We start from the raw sequence: 19,957 nt of genomic DNA, 5'->3' as shown, positions 1-19,957 counted from the left end.
GGGAAACTATTTACAGCTTCATCTTTCTAAGGTCTGCAAGCTGATGACCCCCTGTCAGCCGCGAGAAAGAGATTCATCTACCCACACGGGATTGCTGGCAGCTGGCGCCAAGCTCCAGCACGAGGTCCGGCAGATTCGAATCTGAATCTCTGCAGCCTGTGTCATTCGTTACAAAGTTGTGCCCCCTCCTCTCAGACCTGGGAAAACTGAGCAAGCCTTTTGGAGACTGGCCAGGTCTCCGAGACTACTCCTGTTCCCAAGCTCAAGCGGAGAGAAAAACACCCATGTACTCTCTCTTATCAGGTCTAGTCTACTGTGAGAAAAAACATCATCTGGTGCAAAAACACAGCTTGGAAAAATACAGCTTGGATTCTCAACTGCAATGTCTAACTCCACGTTAAAGGCAATGGGCAGCGAACCTAAATATCAAATGCAATGTCCAGTGTCATATCAAAGCCAACAGGCAGCTAAGCTGAATACAAAATGCAATGTCTAATATCATGTCAAAGCCAATAAGCAGCTGAGCTGAATATAAAATGCAATGTCTAATATCATGTCAAAGCCAATAGGCAGCTGAGCTGAATACAAAATGCAATGTATAATATCATGTCAAAGCCAATAGGCAGTTGAGCTGAATATAAAATGCAATGTATAATATCATGTCAAAGCCAATAGGCAGCTAAACTGAATACATCATGTCAAAGCCAATAGGCAGAATACCTAATAGCATGTCAAAGTCAATAGGCAGCTAGACTGGATACAACATATCAAAGCCAATAGGCAGAATACAGAATGTAATGACTAATGCAATGTTGTAGGAGGCTGGACTGGCTTGTAGTGAGTACCAAGGGGTACTTGCACCTTGCACCAGGCCCAGTTATCCCTTATTAGTGTATAGGGTGTCTAGCAGCTTAGGCTGATAGATAATGGTAGCTTAGCAGAGCAGCTTAGGCTGAACTAGGAGACGTGTGAAGCTACTACAGTACCACTTAGTGTCATATGCACAATATCATAAGAAAACACAATACACAGTTATACTAAAAATAAAGGTACTTTATTTTTATGACAATATGCCAAAGTATCTTAGAGTGTACCCTCAGTGAGAGGATAGGAAATATACACAAGATATATATACACAATAGCAAAAATATGCAGTATAGTCTTAGAAAACAGTGCAAACAATGTATAGTTACAATAGGATGCAATGGGGAAACATAGGGATAGGGGCAACACAAACCATATACTCCAAAAGTGGAATGCGAACCACGAATGGACCCCAAACCTATGTGACCTTGTAGAGGGTCGCTGGGACTATTAGAAAATAGTGAGAGTTAGAAAGATAACCCTCCCCAAGACCCTGAAAAGTGAGTGCAAAGTGCACTAAAGTTCCCCTAAGGACAAAATAGTCGTGTTAGAGGGAAAATGCAAGGAAAACACAAATCAGCAATGCAACAACGATGGATTCCTGACTGAGGGTACCTGTGGAACAAGGGGACCAAGTCCAAAAGTCACAAGCCACTCGGAGATGGGCAGATGCCCAAGAAATGCCAGCGGTTGGAGCAAAGAAGCTCTTACTAGGCTGAAGAACTGTGAATACTGCAGGAACGACAAGGGCTAGAGACTTCCCCTTTGGAGGATGGATCCCCCACGCCTTGGAGAGTCGTGCAGAAGTGTTTTCCCGCCAGATAAACGCCAACAAGCCTTGCTACACGCAAATCGTGCGTTTGACGTTTTTGGACGCTGCTGGGACCCAGGAGAGACCAGGAGGTCGCAAATTGGACCTGCAGAGAGAGGGGACGTCGAGCAAGACAAAGAGCCCTCACTAAAGCAGGTAGCACCCGGAGAAGTGCCAGAAACAGGCACTACGAGGATGCGTGAAACGGTGCTCGCCGAAGTTGCACAAAGGAGTCCCACGTCGCCGGAGACCAACTTAGAAAGTCGTGCAATGCAGGTTAGAGTGCCGTGGACCCAGGCTTGGCTGTGCACAAAGGATTTCCGCCGGAAGTGCACAGGGGCCGGAGTAGTTGCAAAGTCGCGGTTCCCAGCAATGCAGCCCAGCGAGGTGAGGCAAGGACTTACCTCCACCAAACTTGGACTGAAGAGTCACTGGACTGTGGGGGTCACTTGGACAGAGTCGCTGGATTCGAGGGTCCTCGCTCGTCGTGCTGAGAGGAGACCCAAGGGACCAGTAATGCAGCTTTTTGGTGCCTGCGGTTGCAGGGGGAAGATTCCGTCGACCCACTGGAGATTTCTTCGGAGCTTCTGGTGCAGAGAGGAGGCAGACTACCCCCACAGCATGCACAAGCAGGAAAACAGTCGAGAAGGCGGCAGGATCAGCGTTACAGAGTTGCAGTAGTCGTCTTTGCTACTATGTTGCAGGTTTGCAGGCTTCCAGCGCGGTCAGCGGTCGATTCCTTATCAGAAGGTGAAGAGGGAGATGCAGAGGAACTCGGCTGAGCTCATGCATTCGTTATCTAAAGTTTCCCCAGAGACAGAGACCCTAAATAGCCAGAAAAGAGGGTTTGGCTACCTAGGAGAGAGGAAAGGCTACTAACACCTGAAGGAGCCTATCAGCAGGAGTCTCTGACGTCACCTGGTGGCACTGGCCACTCAGAGCAGTCCAGTGTGCCAGCAGCACCTCTGTTTCCAAGATGGCAGAGGTCTGGAGCACACTGGAGGAGCTCTGGACACCTCCCAGGGGAGGTGCAGGTCAGGGGAGTGGTCACTCCCCTTTCCTTTGTCCAGTTTCGCGCCAGAGCAGGGGCTAAGGGGTCCCTGAACCGGTGTAGACTGGCTTATGCAGAATTGGGCACATTTGTGCCCAACAAAGCATTTCCAGAGGCTGGGGGAGGCTACTCCTCCCCTGCCTTCACACCATTTTCCAAAGGGAAAGGGTGTCACACCCTCTCTCAGAGGAAGTTCTTTGTTCTGCCATCCTGGGCCAGGCCTGGCTGGACCCCAGGAGGGCAGCTGCCTGTCTGAGGGGTTGGCAGCAGCAGCAGCTGCAGAGAAACCCCAGGAAGGGCAGTCTGGCAGTACCAGGGTCTGTGCTACAGACCACTGGGATCATGGAATTGTACCAACAATGCCAGGATGGCATAGAGGGGGCAATTCCATGATCATAGACATGTTACATGGCCATATTCGGAGTTACCATGGTGAAGCTACATATAGGTAGTGACCTATATGTAGTGCACGCGTGTAATGGTGTCCCCGCACTCACAAAGTTCAGTGATTTGGCTCTGAACAATGTGGGGGCACCTTGGCTAGTGCCAGGGTGCCCTCACACTAAGTAACTTTGCACCTAACCTTTACCAGGCAAAGGTTAGACATATAGGTGACTTATAAGTTACTTAAGTGCAGTGTAATATGGCTGTGAAATAACGTGGACGTTATTTCACTCAGGCTGCAGTGGCAGGCCTGTGTAAGAATTGTCAGAGCTCCCTATGGGTGGCAAAAGAAATGCTGCAGCCCATAGGGATCTCCTGGAACCCCAATACCCTGGGTACCTCAGTACCATATACTAGGGAATTATAAGGGTGTTCCAGTAAGCCAATGTAAATTGGTAAAAATGGTCACTAGCCTGTCAGTGACAATTTGGAAAGAAATGAGAGAGCATAACCACTGAGGTTCTGGTTAGCAGAGCCTCAGTGAGACAGTTAGGCACCACACAGGGAACATATACATGCACACCTATGAGCACTGGGGCCCTGTGTGACAGGGTCCCCGTGACACATACATATAGGCCACAAACCTATGAGCACTGGGGTCCTGACCAGCAGGATCCCAGTGACACATAACAAACATACTGAAACCATAGTGTTTTCACTATGAGCACTGAGGCCTGGCTATCAGGATCCCAGTGAGACAGTGAAAACAGTGACAAACACCCTGACATACACTCACAAACAGGCCAAAAGTGGGGGTAACAAGGCTAGAAAGAGGCTACCTTCTCACACAACCCCCCCCCAAACGAAGGACAATAAGGCTAACCTTGGCCAGTTGAGACTTTATTGTCTAAGTGGTGATAAGTAGAGAGTAGCTCTGCAATAGACTGGTTACTCCCTTTATCATCCACTATATGGTTACTTCCCTGTGGGGATGTAAACCACCCTGTTTGAAGTTTTTTAGCTAAGCAACAATGTGAAGATGTATTTTCAGAGTTTTTATCAGTAAGTTTTAGTTTAGAGCAGTGGGAATTGTCCACTGAACCTATTTGTAGTGATGGAAATGCCAGACAGGGATGCTGTCTCAGAAAAGCCATAGCTGGGCAAAACCTTTGTCCATATGGCTGGAAGAGAGAACAGTGATGCTGTTTCTCTTGGGTTGGAGCAGGGCAGGGATGCTGTCCTATCAGCTCCACACTAGGGCAGGGATGCTGTCCTGAGTGTTGTGAGGCAGTGCAGAGTTTCTGCACTAAAGTTTCTCTGGGTGGGTTGGAGGGATGCTCCATGTTAACTAAAATGGTGCTCTTTTTCTCACCAATGTTAGTTATCCCATAGAGAGGTACTTCCACCTCAGGGAGTCCAGCTTTGCCAGCTGATGATTCCCTTGGAACAGGTGCCACCCCAGGAGAGGTTTCTCCCACCACAGGAATAGTATCCTGAATGGTAGGGTGGTTAGGGGATACTGTGATACCCTTTTTACCTGTTGATGGAGAGGGATCCTGAGTTTTCAGGCCTTCTCTCCTTTGCTTTTTCATTTCACTTGAAATGAGAGGGAACAATTCCTCAGGGATGCCCAGCATGGCTGCATGGGCATAAAACTCTACATCAGCCCAACCTGAGGCCTCTAGGTCATTACCTAAGAGACAGTCTACAGGTAAGCTAGGTGATACCACCACCTGCTTAGGGCCAGTAACTCCACCCCAACTAAACTGAATTATAGCTAAGGGAAGAAACTTAGTGGAGTTATGGACATCAATAATCTTATACTGTTGTCCAATGATGTGTTGTTCAGGAGGCACTAGGTTTTCAGTCACCAAAGTGAAACTGGCACCTGTGTCCCTGTAGGCCAAGGCCTCAACACCATTTATTGAAACTGTCTGCCTGTACTTATCCATTGTAAGGGGACAAGCAGCCAGTGTGGCAAGGCCAATGCCACTAGGTGTGACAGAAACTGTCTTGGGACTGATGACATCAGTTTTCACTATGGACCCATAAGTGAACCCAACTACACCCTTTGCTTGACTGTTGCCAGCAGTCCCACCACTAGTACCACTACTGCTAGGGGCACTAGAGCTTGATGTATTAGTGGTGGTAGGCTCAGGGGGTTTACCTGGACAGGACTTATCCCCTGGCCTATGGCCTCTGTTTTTACACACAAAGCACCAAGGCTTTTTAATGTGTGCAGGTTGGGAAGAAGAGGAAGAATTTGTTTTATCCCCACCCTCTGAAGAGTGTTTAAGATTTGAAGTGGGATCTTTGGTTTTACCCTTATCCCCATGCTTATCTTGAGATTTTTCACCATCTTTCTTCTTATTGCCATCTTTGTCACCCCCTGTATGAACTTTTCTGTTCACCCTTGTTCTGACCCATTTGTCTGCCTTCTTTCCCAATTCTTGGGGAGAGGTCAGATCAGAGTCTACCAGGTACTGGTGCAACAAATCAGACACACAATTATTAAGTATATGCTCTCTCAGGATTGTGTTATACAGGCTTTCATAATCAGTAACTTTACTGCCATGTAACCACCCCTCCAAGGCCTTCACTGAATGGTCAATGAAATCAACCCAGTCTTGTGAAGACTCCTTTTTGGTCTCTCTGAACTTTATCCTGTACTGTTCAGTGGTTAAGCCATAACCATCCAGGAGTGCATTCTTAAGAACTGTAAAATTATTGGCATCACTTTCTTTCACAGTAAGGAGTCTATCCCTACCCTTTCCACTAAATGATAGCCATAGGATAGCAGCCCACTGCTTTTGAGGGACATCCTGTACAGCACAGGCCCTCTCAAGTGCAGCAAACCACTTGTTAATGTCATCCCCCTCCTTATAAGGGGGAACTATCTTGTGCAGATTCCTGGAATCATGCTCTTTTGCAGGATGACTATGGGGAATACTGCTGCTGCCACCATGGGTATCTAAACCCAACTTCTGTCTTTCCTTCTCTACTTCTAAAGACTGTCTATCCAAATCCAGCTGTTGCTTCTTGAGCTTCAGTCTGGTTTGATCCACTCTCAATCTATTGAGCTCCCTTTCTAACAATCTGTCATCAGGGTGGGTGGGAGGGACATTTCTAGATACAGAGGTATGATGGGAATGAACAGAAGGAGACCTGTCCCTTACAGAGGGCACCCTAACAGCTTGGCTACCAGTATAATGTGAGAGCACACCATTAGTATGGTGTGATTCAACCTCTGTACCAACTATGCTAGACTGTCTAGTAATGGGCAGGCTGAGAAGTTTCTTTCCTGAACCTTTTCCTGGGGGAGTCCCTGGATCAGATTGAGAACCATTAGCTACTTTTTCTACAGATTGGGCACTTATGGCCTTATCCTGTACTCTAAGCATATTAATTAACAATTCTAAGGAAGGATTCTTCCCTACACTCAAACCTCTCTCTATGCAGAGACTCCTTGCTCCTTTCCAGCTAAGGTGATCATATGCAAGTTTGGACAGTTCAACATTTTGGCCTGTGCCAGACATTTTTAGAGAGAGTTAAAGTGAAAGAGAAAAAAGTTTTCAGAACTTTTTGGAAAGACAGAAAAAAAACTTTTTAAACTTTTAAGAACTTTTTGAAAGTTTTAGAAGTACTTTTCAGCACTTAGAAAAGAGTGCAAAGAGGAAATGCAAAACTTTTTGGCTATGTGTATATACACTGACCTTGTTTTGTATATTTTTCTCTTATGAAAAGTACAATGACAAGAGTGGTAAGTAGTCTCAAGCACTTATCCCACCACTGCACAACCAATGTAGGAGGCTGGACTGGCTTGTAGTGAGTACCAAGGGGTACTTGCACCTTGCACCAGGCCCAGTTATCCCTTATTAGTGTATAGGGTGTCTAGCAGCTTAGGCAGATAGATAATGGTAGCTTAGCAGAGCAGCTTAGGCTGAACTAGGAGACGTGTGAAGCTACTACAGTACCACTTAGTGTCATATGCACAATATCATAAGAAAACACAATACACAGTTATACTAAAAATAAAGGTACTTTATTTTTATGACAATATGCCAAAGTATCTTAGAGTGTACCCTCAGTGAGAGGATAGGAAATATACACAAGATATATATACACAATAGCAAAAATATGCAGTATAGTCTTAGAAAACAGTGCAAACAATGTATAGTTACAATAGGATGCAATGGGGAAACATAGGGATAGGGGCAACACAAACCATATACTCCAAAAGTGGAATGCGAACCACGAATGGACCCCAAACCTATGTGACCTTGTAGAGGGTCGCTGGGACTATTAGAAAATAGTGAGAGTTAGAAAGATAACCCTCCCCAAGACCCTGAAAAGTGAGTGCAAAGTGCACTAAAGTTCCCCTAAGGACAAAATAGTCGTGTTAGAGGGAAAATGCAAGGAAAACACAAATCAGCAATGCAACAACGATGGATTCCTGACTGAGGGTACCTGTGGAACAAGGGGACCAAGTCCAAAAGTCACAAGCCACTCGGAGATGGGCAGATGCCCAAGAAATGCCAGCGGTTGGTGCAAAGAAGCTCTTACTAGGCTGAAGAACTGTGAATACTGCAGGAACGACAAGGGCTAGAGACTTCCCCTTTGGAGGATGGATCCCCCACGCCTTGGAGAGTCGTGCAGAAGTGTTTTCCCGCCGGATGAACGCCAACAAGCCTTGCTACACGCAAATCGTGCGTTTGGCGTTTTTGGACGCTGCTGGGGCCCAGGAGGGACCAGGAGGTCGCAAATTGGACCTGCAGAGAGAGGGGACGTCGAGCAAGACAAAGAGCCCTCACTAAAGCAGGTAGCACCCGGAGAAGTGCCAGAAAAAGGCACTACGAGGATGCGTGAAACGGTGCTTGCCGAAGTTGCACAAAGGAGTCCCACGTCGCCGGAGACCAACTTAGAAAGTCGTGCAATGCAGGTTAGAGTGCCGTGGACACAGGCTTGGCTGTGCACAAAGGATTTCTGCCGGAAGTGCACAGGGGCCGGAGTAGTTGCAAAGTCGCGGTTCCCAGCAATGCAGCCCAGCGAGGTGAGGCAAGGACTTACCTCCACCAAACTTGGACTGAAGAGTCACTGGACTGTGGGGGTCACTTGGACAGAGTCGCTGGATTCGAGAGTCCTCGCTCGTCGTGCTGAGAGGAGACCCAAGGGACCGGTAATGCAGCTTTTTGGTGCCTGCGGTTGCAGGGGGAAGATTCCGTCGACCCACGGGAGATTTCTTCGGAGCTTCTGGTGCAGAGAGGAGGCAGACTACCCCCACAGCATGCACAAGCAGGAAAACAGTCGAGAAGGCGGCAGGATCAGCGTTACAGAGTTGCAGTAGTCGTCTTTGCTACTATGTTGCAGGTTTGCAGGCTTCCAGCGCGGTCAGCGGTCGATTCCTTATCAGAAGGTGAAGAGGGAGATGCAGAGGAACTCGGCTGAGCTCATGCATTCGTTATCTAAAGTTTCCCCAGAGACAGAGACCCTAAATAGCCAGAAAAGAGGGTTTGGCTACCTAGGAGAGAGGAAAGGCTACTAACACCTGAAGGAGCCTATCAGCAGGAGTCTCTGACGTCACCTGGTGGCACTGGCCACTCAGAGCAGTCCAGTGTGCCAGCAGCACCTCTGTTTCCAAGATGGCAGAGGTCTGGAGCACACTGGAGGAGCTCTGGACACCTCCCAGGGGAGGTGCAGGTCAGGGGAGTGGTCACTCCCCTTTCCTTTGTCCAGTTTCGCGCCAGAGCAGGGGCTAAGGGGTCCCTGAACCGGTGTAGACTGGCTTATGCAGAATTGGGCACATTTGTGCCCAACAAAGCATTTCCAGAGGCTGGGGGAGGCTACTCCTCCCCTGCCTTCACACCATTTTCCAAAGGGAGAGGGTGTCACACCCTCTCTCAGAGGAAGTTCTTTGTTCTGCCATCCTGGGCCAGGCCTGGCTGGACCCCAGGAGGGCAGCTGCCTGTCTGAGGGGTTGGCAGCAGCAGCAGCTGCAGAGAAACCCCAGGAAGGGCAGTCTGGCAGTACCAGGGTCTGTGCTACAGACCACTGGGATCATGGAATTGTACCAACAATGCCAGGATGGCATAGAGGGGGCAATTCCATGATCATAGACATGTTACATGGCCATATTCGGAGTTACCATGGTGAAGCTACATATAGGTAGTGACCTATATGTAGTGCACGCGTGTAATGGTGTCCCCGCACTCACAAAGTTCAGTGATTTGGCTCTGAACAATGTGGGGGCACCTTGGCTAGTGCCAGGGTGCCCTCACACTAAGTAACTTTGCACCTAACCTTTACCAGGTAAAGGTTAGACATATAGGTGACTTATAAGTTACTTAAGTGCAGTGTAAAATGGCTGTGAAATAACGTGGACGTTATTTCACTCAGGCTGCAGTGGCAGGCCTGTGTAAGAATTGTCAGAGCTCCCTATGGGTGGCAAAAGAAATGCTGCAGCCCATAGGGATCTCCTGGAACCCCAATACCCTGGGTACCTCAGTACCATATACTAGGGAATTATAAGGGTGTTCCAGTAAGCCAATGTAAATTGGTAAAAATGGTCACTAGCCTGTCAGTGACAATTTGGAAAGAAATGAGAGAGCATAACCACTGAGGTTCTGGTTAGCAGAGCCTCAGTGAGACAGTTAGGCACCACACAGGGAACATATACATGCACACCTATGAGCACTGGGGCCCTGTGTGACAGGGTCCCCGTGACACATACATATAGGCCACAAACCTATGAGCACTGGGGTCCTGACCAGCAGGATCCCAGTGACACATAACAAACATACTGAAACCATAGTGTTTTCACTATGAGCACTGAGGCCTGGCTATCAGGATCCCAGTGAGACAGTGAAAACAGTGACAAACACCCTGACATACACTCACAAACAGGCCAAAAGTGGGGGTAACAAGGCTAGAAAGAGGCTACCTTCTCACAAATGTCAAAGCCAATAGGCGGCTAAACTGAATACAGAAAGTAATGGCTAATGCCATGTCAAAGCCCATAGGCGGCTAAACTGAAAGTAATGGCTAATGCCATGTCAAAGCCAATAGGCGGCTCAACTGAACAAAACATACCATGTGCTACTGGTGAACATTGAGCAACTAATATGCGCAGTGGTGAAACACAAAGTCATTGGTCAAACAAACTCCATCAAATGGCAGTACATTCCGCCCTTTGACCAATGAATTTTTGTTTCACATATCTCTTGTTTCAAACAAAAACAAAAAACATCAGCACAAAAAAAAAACATTATCAGCAAATCAGATTTGAATGATCAAAGCAATCCCTGTAAAGCAATAGAAGTGGATTAACATATAGATGCCATAACCTTTCACCTCAGATACATCTACATAGAAAAGACTGGGCAATTTGTACTCTGAATTAGTCTCTAATTCAACAGTGTTAGCAATTTGATGTAGCATGAGTACTACTCATGTAAAGGTGCACGGTCCACTTGAAAGGTTTTCTGGAAGGTAAGCAAAAGTCAGAGTTCCATATGAGAGGGAAAAAAAAAATCACAGCTTAGTTCCAGTGGAAGAATGCAATCAAACAAGTTGAACTTGAACTGAAGGTGCAGTTTGCGCAAAATGGATCCATGGTGCTGGCACTTTACTCAGCCAGGTTCAGGTTGGGGATTTGGTCCCTTCCCCGACCCCACACGCACACACCGGAAGGGGGACCACACAGCACACTCAGGGACAGTGGCGAAACGTGGTAGGATCTGCAAAAGAAACAAGTATGACTTTTCTTGCAAATAACATTTTTCATTTAAACTGCACCCTTCCTCTTTCTTTCCCTGTTTTATAATCAGCAGGACGTTTTTGGGGCCCTTTGTTATATTCACTGCAGGTTCTGGAGGATCACTTGGGGCTTCAGCCCACACATCAGCACTGAGGTTTTTATCTGCTGCGCCACAGCTTCCCTTTTCTCGCACTGTCAGAAGGGCTGGGGCAGACTCCTTCTTTACCAAACCTCCATTCACTGCATTTTTGCCAATTTGGGCCATTCTGTCTCCAATTTGTATGAATGAATCAGATTCTTTTCTAGGTATCAGCATAATTTCGATTTTTCCTTGGTAATTTGCAGCAATCACTCTCCCTAAAACCTGATCAATTTGCCATTTCTGATCTGGTAACTTTCCTCTCCCCAACTGCTCTGTGACTGCTTGCATGACAGATTGCTTTTGTGCGTGCTGCACAGTTTTTATCAAATCTAGGGGAATGTGCATCCCTCTCATCTCTGCCCACCTGTAAGTGGCTTTTTCTCTCAGCTGTTCACATTTCTGGGGCACCCACTTAGCCATCCCCACTAAGGCAGAATTCTGGGTGTACACTTCTCTCTCTGCATTTTTCTCATTAACATCTGCAAGGTAATTGAACCAGTTAGGTGCTAAAACATTAGCAATGAACCAAAAATCAGCGTAAAAATGACACATCTCACGTAGCTCTTGCTTTAAAATCTGACACACATTATACAACTCCATTCCTTCTCCTGTGCCAGAAAACAACATTTCAGTCAATGAATCATTAGTAAAACAAACATGCTTTTTATCTTCAGTAGACACGAATTCAAATGGTGCACACAACTTCATTGATAACTCTTTTACCTGTGGTACTCTAGCCCTGTCTTGCAAGTACCAGATCCATTGTATGATTCTAGCTAGGGGCACTATTTTCTTTCCTTGTTCTTGAGTTACATGTACATAAGTATTTCCTTCTTGCACTGCGCAGAAACCTAAAGTCTGCATTATTTCATTTGCCAAATCACAAGCGCGCAACTGCATATAATTTTTCACAGTGACCATATACAAAAGTGTTAGGATTTCTCTCAAATGAGGGCTATTCTTTTTCCAAAAATCAAACAAGCTAATGAAACTCAGTGTCTCTTCCTTTAAAACCTTTCTTTTTACTTCATTCTGCAACGGTAACTCGTAAATCACATTCTTTGCTCTCTCCTCCGTGTTATCAGTTAAGGAATGCATTTTGTCTGCCAAAAACCCTGGCTCACACGAAAACTCAGTGCAGCTCGAAGCTGTCTTAACCCCCTCATTACTGGAATGGGAAAAGAAAGATTCCTCTACAACAGCATTTTTATAACTTTCAGTCTGGCTAATTTGCTCACGTAAATTCCTATTTTCATGTTCCAACTGCCTACATTTCTCCTGCATTTCTCTGTAAGCAGATAAAGGTATCCAGACCTTTCTGTCATCATTACTTCCAAAAGACACATTTTCTACATATGTACAACAGAAATTATTTCTCAAAGCATTATCAGGCAGTTTAGCTACACATGCATTTTCAAACATGGTCTGCAGTGCTTCTGTAATTCCCCAAACAGAAAACAATTCACAGTTTTTCGTAGCACCATCAGGCAGTTTAACAACACATGCATTCTCAGACATGGTCTGCCGTGCTACTGTGATTCTCCAAACAACAAAAAACAATTTCTGTAATTCTCAAAACAACAAAAACAATTACACTTTTAAAGTGTGCACGTAGAAATCCACTAACTCGTCAAACCCCTTAATCAACTCTTAATGATCGACCCCACTTCTGGTACCAATTGTAGTGCTTTCCTCTTATCTAGTTTTTAAGCACTAACATAACACAACAGAAATGCACTTCTGAGGTCAAAGAAGACTTTTATTGTTGTTAATTCTTCCCCAACCACAATATTTATGAATGACGAATTAGTAGCTTTCAAGCCCGCGTTAATCAAACAAAATATATCAGTTTGCAATATACACAGCAGGTTATATTTATAAGATATTGAATGCAAAGCAAAACAAATACTTCACCGTGTGGGAAACTATTTACAGCTTCATCTTTCTAAGGTCTGCAAGCTGATGACCCCCTGTCAGCCGCGAGAAAGCGATTCATCTACCCACACGGGATTGCTGGCAGCTGGCGCCAAGCTCCAGCACGAGGTCCGGCAGATTTGAATCTGAATCTCTGCAGCCTGTGTCATTCGTTACAAAGGTGTGCCCCCTCCTCTCAGACCTGGGAAAACTGAGCAAGCCTTTTGGAGACTGGCCAGGTCTCCGAGACTACTCCTGTTCCCAAGCTCAAGCGGAGAGAAAAACACCCATGTACTCTCTCTTATCAGGTCTAGTCTACTGTGAGAAAAAACATCATCTGGTGCAAAAACACAGCTTGGAAAAATACAGCTTGGATTCTCAACTGCAATGTCTAACTCCACGTTAAAGGCAATGGGCAGCTAACCTAAATATCAAATGCAATGTCTAGTGTCATATCAAAGCCAACAGGCAGCTAAGCTGAATTCAAAATGCAATGTCTAATATCATGTCAAAGCCAATAAGCAGCTGAGCTGAATATAAAATGCAATGTCTAATATCATGTCAAAGCCAATAGGCAGCTGAGCTGAATACAAAATGCAATGTATAATATCATGTCAAAGCCAATAGGCAGTTGAGCTGAATATAAAATGCAATGTATAATATCATGTCAAAGCCAATAGGCAGCTAAACTGAATACATCATGTCAAAGCCAATAGGCAGAATACCTAATAGCATGTCAAAGTCAATAGGCAGCTAGACTGGATACAACATATCAAAGCCAATAGGCAGAATACAGAATGTAATGACTAATGCAATGTCAAAGCCAATAGGCGGCTAAACTGAATACAGAAAGTAATGGCTAATGCCATGTCAAAGCCCATAGGCGGCTAAACTGAAAGTAATGGCTAATGCCATGTCAAAGCCAATAGGCGGCTCAACTGAACAAAACATACCATGTGCTACTGGTGAACATTGAGCAACTAATATGCGCAGTGGTGAAACACAAAGTCATTGGTCAAACAAACTCCATCAAATGGCAGTACAGTGGTGCATGGTGAAGACGGGGAGTCCTCAGAGCGTGCACGCCGTGGAAACTGTTGCAGTTCCTGGCTGGAGCTAAAGTTGCAGAGGAAAAGTATCCCTTGTGGATACTTTGTTGCTGCTACAGTAGTTCCTGGAGCAGGCTGCGGTTGATCCGAAGTCAGTGGATTAAGTAGTAGTTGCAGAGGATTCCTGAAGGAACCTTGCAAGGAGAATCTGAGGAGAACCCACAGGAGAGACCCTAAATAGCCCTGAGAGGGGGATTGGCTACCTTATCAGGCATGGACCTACCACGAGGGGTTTATGACATCACCTGCTGGCACTGGCCACTCAGAGCCCTCGAGAGTGCCCCCACACCTTGCAAACCAAAATGGCTGGGTATTTTTTTTCTTGTGAGTGAGTACTGTGTGACTACAGTGGTATAGCAAGAGATTTACAGGTCTCCTGGATCAACCTTGGTTGTTTAGCTACAGCTACCCCTAGACAGCCTGGCTGCTAGACACTGACTACATTTCACTAATAAGGGATAACTGAACCAGGTATAAGGTGTAAGTACATTTGGTACCCACTACAAACCAGGCCAGCCTCCTACACACCCAGATGAGAGAGTGGTCCTAGAATGCCCTTGCTAAGTGACTGGCTCTCATGAATTTTTCCCATGTGTAGTATTTGCATCAGGAAGTAATCTATGCATGAGCAGCTGTTGTCGCTCCGGAGTGGTGCGGATTTTGGGTTTGCCAAATGTCAATCAGTCCCAGCACCTCCAGTAAACCTGTGAGGTGGATAAGGTGGGCTTGGTTGGCCACTGTAGTGTCCCAGTCCCACCCTTTGCTAATTACTGCATTGAAGTCTCCTCCCATTACTAACGGTCCTGGGGGAGGCCAGGAGCATTGCCGATTGGTCTGGGATGGCCTGGGCATCGAGTCTCAGTGGAGAGGGATGTATACTGACAGCAGCTGCTCCTCCCTTATAACAGAGGAGTGTCGCCCCACCACCCGCCCCCCACCAGCGGCAGCAGCTTCAAACCTTTTACAATAAAACAATTATAAAGTATGTTTATTATTGTTTTACTGTAAAAGGTGCGGGCAATGAGGCGTGACAGAGATGGAGGGGGATTGTACAGCACTCTCTCAGTACAAATGCATGTTTGGCCGGCTGTCTTGGGGTGGCCAAACACACATGTGCATTGGGCTCTCTCCAACCTGGCAGTGTGTCTCCGGGTTGGAGACAGCTGGCAGAGGCTCCCACTGTGCCTCGGAGCATCAAGCCAGGGTGCTCCAGCCAAACTAACGCTTTCATGCTTCCAGCATTAGGATTGGCCACAGGGCAGGCTGGGAACCTGTGCCTGTTGTGAGGACCGAGGAGCGGCACGGCAGCAAGGAAGGTAAATTGTTTATTATTATTAATTTTTTTCTTTGTCCTTCTCTCTCCCTGCCACGCCACACCGTCCTTCTGCCCCGCCCCCACCCCCCCCAGCAAGGCGTGACTGTATACTGAGCACAGGTTAAGTGCCAGGCCTTCCCACATCCCTATCTAAATTACAGACCTACCCTGTCGGTTGGACCAAGTCTCCTGGGAATGTGTGGGGTGGATTTTTTGTGTGTGTTACAGTGGTTACATTTCAGATGTTTCTTGCAACATGACTGTGTCTAGGAAGTGCCGCTTAAGGTATTGCAGCACTATGCCCCATTTAATTCTGTTGCCCAAGCCATTTAGGTTCAAGGGCAAGATTTTTAATGTAGTGATGTTAGGTATGTCATAGGTATATTCGTGAGCCCTACGAATTTCAGTAAATCATGGCTCAGTCTCTGGATGTCCTCAGGTTTAGCTGCCATCGGCCATATTTCCCCCCCCCCGTCAAGACAAATAACTAGTTGAGTAACGTTTCGCTTTTGATACAGCTTGACAGTGATTTTGTTGGCCCTATTTGTGCATGGCTATGACATATTTCTCAATGAAAATTATGTTGTTGTTTTTTTCTTCGATTTTTCAAATTAATTTTTCTTTTGGTAATTTAGAATAAATATTTACATACGTTGAGGTAGACCCGTTAGAACATTTTATGATTATATAGCATTTGAAAGACGGTGTGTATGTGAGATTCTTCGATGGTATGTAAGCATAAGGGAATAGGAAATGGAACAAAAGTGAACAAGTGCAGACATTGGGTGATAACTAATTGGTCAAGGTAAAATGACACACTGGGTCTATGTATATAACTATCTTGTGTTTGTCTTCTTGTACCAATTTTGAAGAAACTAGCTTATTTTTTTATGTGTGTATTGGTACTTAGATGTGCTCTGTCATTGCAGCAACGGAATACATAAAACATTACATTGTAGCAGCCATTATGTCTCTAGTCTATATAAGCCTGTTTTAGATTTATGTGGAAGCCATTTCCTTACTTTAAGTAGCCCATTGAATGGCACCTCCTTCTTTATTGTATTGAAGCCTTACCATAGTATTTTAACTTTTCCTTTAATAGGAGTGGTCAGCAAGTCCCCTGTTTGAAAGGAAGGACACTAAGAAGGATTTTTTTTTGGACATAGATGGAAGAGCAGGATTGGTAAATAAACGGTACACGTCTATTACAGATGCTGGCGAGAAGATATTGGCAATAATAACGGTAAGCTAATTCACATGAGTTAGATTGTCTCTGGGTAGAATTGCACTTTTTAGAACAAACAGCACCTTTGTTTCGAAAAACTATTAAAAATGCGCAGCCATAGACAGCTGAACCTTCCTATTGTAACTGACTTTTGTCACCGTGCTGGTTTGTGGTGTGCAGCCATTAGCAAACTGTAACGTCTCAAAAGTATTTCTTGCAAAGGCGAGCTTTCAAAGTTATAAAATAAAGAAGAATGTCATAATGTCACTGTTACTTACTATGAACTTGGAATCACTTATTGAACAATCTCTAACATTTGGTTTCCACTGTGATTTTCAAATAGTGTGGTGCTAATACCGCATGAAATGCCTTAAGCCATATCACTTTAGCAGCACAATCACCTCATTGAAAAATGCCCAAACTTTGACTAATGAGGTGAGAGCCCAGAAAATACGACGCCCCAAGAGGCAATACCTCAGATGTTTACTGTACTTCATGTGTTAAAAGAGCTCTGCTCCACTGTTCAAATAATAGTTTCTTCAAATCTCTCAGATCGCTGCTTACCTTACCCTTGGTGTAACATTCTTATCTAAGTGGCTGTCTCAGGACTGTGGACAAACCAAGTCAGAATCATCCAGACAAAGGTCTCTTCAGGCGTTGTGGCATGTGAGAGACAGACTCCATGTGAAGTATTCTCATAAGGACTGCATTTACTCCCTGTCTCCAGTTCGCAAAGTCAAAGATGTGCAGAAAAAGTTTCACAAAAAGTTAAAGAGCAACTGTTTTTGTGGCTGGAGGGGTCCAAGTCTAGATATTCCCTTTCATCAAGGATGAATGTGACAGTGTTCCTCATGTTCCGGAAAAAGTTCTGAACAGAAAACACTCAGCACAGATTAATTAACAAGACTGCTTCGTATGAAGTTCATTCAGTCTCCAGAGAACCACATTGTAAAATCACGAAGAAGGAAGAAGGTGTTATACCATCAGATGCAGGCGGCAAACGTTGCAGGCTATGATGTGACTTATCAGCCATCAAGTTCGTCTTCCTCACCACTGCTCTTCTGACCTCTAAAAAGAAATTGTAATCATGTGACCCACGTTGACAGAATATTATTAAAAATTGGTTGTCTTAGGCACTAAAACGCTATTCTTTTTAAAGCACCTCCCTACCTTGCCACACTACTGACCATCTCCATTTGAAAGAGGTTTTAGAAGCAAGAACATACTCCTCCAACAAACACCAACCTTGAAAAAATGTTGGCACAAAAACAATAGTTCTGGCACTGCTCCAGACTTGTGTAACTCCCTTCACTCAGAGCTCAACCTAGTCTGTTAACCTTAAGGAAACTACTAAAACCCACCTGCTTTACCTAAATACATCTGCTCACTAATTTGTGCCTATTTACCCCTCTTCCTACTGTCTCACTTGGCTCTGATTTTTCATCCCTCTTACTCATCTTATCTGATAGAGACTTCTAGTTGCAGATTCCTTACCTTAGAAATTCCCCCATGGATCAGGCTGGATTCGGAGATTTTTCTTCGAGCTGTACCCTTGCGCGCTTTCAGGTGACATCTGTCGACTCTGTGCCCTTCTTTGGCATCGTGGTCGCTGTGATGACGAGCAGTCGTATATAGGGGCTACCCTGGCGTGCTGAAGTCAGTTCTTTTCTTTTCCGTGCCAGCCTATGCACAGATCCGTAGAGAGCTACCCTTAGTCATTTTTTTATTAACTTCAACTGTTTCAAAGATTATTTTTTTTAAACTTTTTTGGTGCGTCAAGGATGTCATGGAAGACCGGGTTTAATCCGTGTGACCTTTGCCACTGAATTATGTTGGTGACGGATCTGCACCTCGTGTGCTTGTAGTGCCAGGAGCACAACCACGATCAAAAGTCGTGCTCTGAGTGCCAAGCCATGAACCCGAAGGCTTTGAGGGAGCAGTCCCTGAAGCTCATGGCAGCCTGGCGCTTGACTCTGCATTGCTCCCGGTCTCTTTCCTGAGGAAGGTCACGAGACCGCTTGCGGCATCACCTCCACTCTTCGTCATCCCACTCTAAGTCTTCAGGACACTTGGGTCACAAGAAGAAGTTGAAGAAGGCCAAACGTTCTTCAACTTTGACCCTTCGCTCAGCCGGCACGGCGCAGGAAGAGCGTTGACGCTCTAGGCTTCCGTCTGGAGAACCTACTGTCGTGTGGGCTCTCATTATCCTCAATGAGACTACTGGATTTCTAGGTAGCAGGGTCGTTCCTGGTGTGGGGGACTGAGTCTTACCCACTTGGAAGGACCTCTGTCACCTTCAATCCGGTTTTGCTCCGGCTAACTAGTAGTGCCTCATCTCTCCCGAGGGGAAGGGATGATTAGGCAGCCAAGCGCATGACATCTATAGAACTTCTCAGGGAAGTCGTGGTCACTCAGGTCCCAACCAGCTCTCTCATTTACAGTATGATCTCATATACAAATGACAAAGGCAGTTTAAGTTTTATTGATTGTGTTTAATAAAACGCCTGTATTTTAGATATTAAGGCATGAGCCGCAATAACAAGAACCATACAACACAGTAGGATTGAAATAGTCACTATGAGAGTGAAACATAAAAACAACGCTATCATGGTGTTAATGGATTCTATTCACTCTCAATAGGTTATATTTCGAGCACAGCATGCTAAGCTATTAGCTTGCCTTTCAGATTCCCTTGGAAGCCATCAACCCTCATACCTGAGCAAAGGCCTGTGATCTGGTTCAGCATCTGCAACGAGGCAGTCAGCGACTAGTTGTGGTTCCCTGGTCGGAATCTCCCTCTCGCGTGTATTAGGACAAGGAAGTGTTTTTATAACTAACATGTCAGTGTGATCACAAAATGTCCCTACGCAAGAATGTATTCAAAGACTAAACTCCTACCACTTCTATCGGCAATGTACCAGACTGTATCCTTGACTGGAGCCCAGAGTGAGCAAGAATGTGTTATTGAGAACTCCAGTGCAGAAATAGGCTAAACAGTATGATACTGGAAAATAAAACAAGACCGTAGAACTGGCTATTGAAAAATAACAGTACGAAGCTGAATAAAATGCATTTAGAGCAAAGTGCACGGGGGCTCAATGCTGCAAGCAAAGGAATAAAAATACACCCAGGGCAAAGTGCACAAAGGCCTAACACCAGAAGCAAACGCGTAAAGGATACATATACCTAACCACACTATACCCTCCCCTTGTCGGTAGTAAGTGGTTCTAATCAAACATGAATAATATGCCCCGGATAAAAAATATACATAGTACATATTTCGACAAGTCCAGAGGACAGCAAAGCACAGAACCGTATTTAAATTTGAAGCATGTGACGGCAAAGCCGAATCAAAAATAATGTCAATTTAGACAAAAACCCAATGTCAA

The 19,957-nt window shown here is 45.4% G+C and overlaps 1 protein-coding gene across 1 annotated transcript in view; it reads left to right on the top strand.

Annotated features, from left to right (window-relative positions):
- DNAH17 (dynein axonemal heavy chain 17) overlaps nucleotides 1-19,957 on the top strand; it is a 7,556,186-nt gene that overhangs the window by 108,114 nt on the left and 7,428,115 nt on the right. Inside the window, exon 3 of the mRNA XM_069201738.1 lies at nucleotides 16,446-16,586. Within this exon, the coding sequence (XP_069057839.1) occupies nucleotides 16,446-16,586 (141 nt within the window). The remainder of the gene's footprint in view (nucleotides 1-16,445; nucleotides 16,587-19,957) is intronic.

Source organism: Pleurodeles waltl, chromosome 7 (assembly GCF_031143425.1).
Source record: "Pleurodeles waltl isolate 20211129_DDA chromosome 7, aPleWal1.hap1.20221129, whole genome shotgun sequence".
NCBI classification, from domain to species: domain Eukaryota; kingdom Metazoa; phylum Chordata; class Amphibia; order Caudata; family Salamandridae; genus Pleurodeles; species Pleurodeles waltl.
Note: the sequence above shows the minus strand (reverse complement) of the source record. Positions and strands in the feature narration are given on the sequence as shown.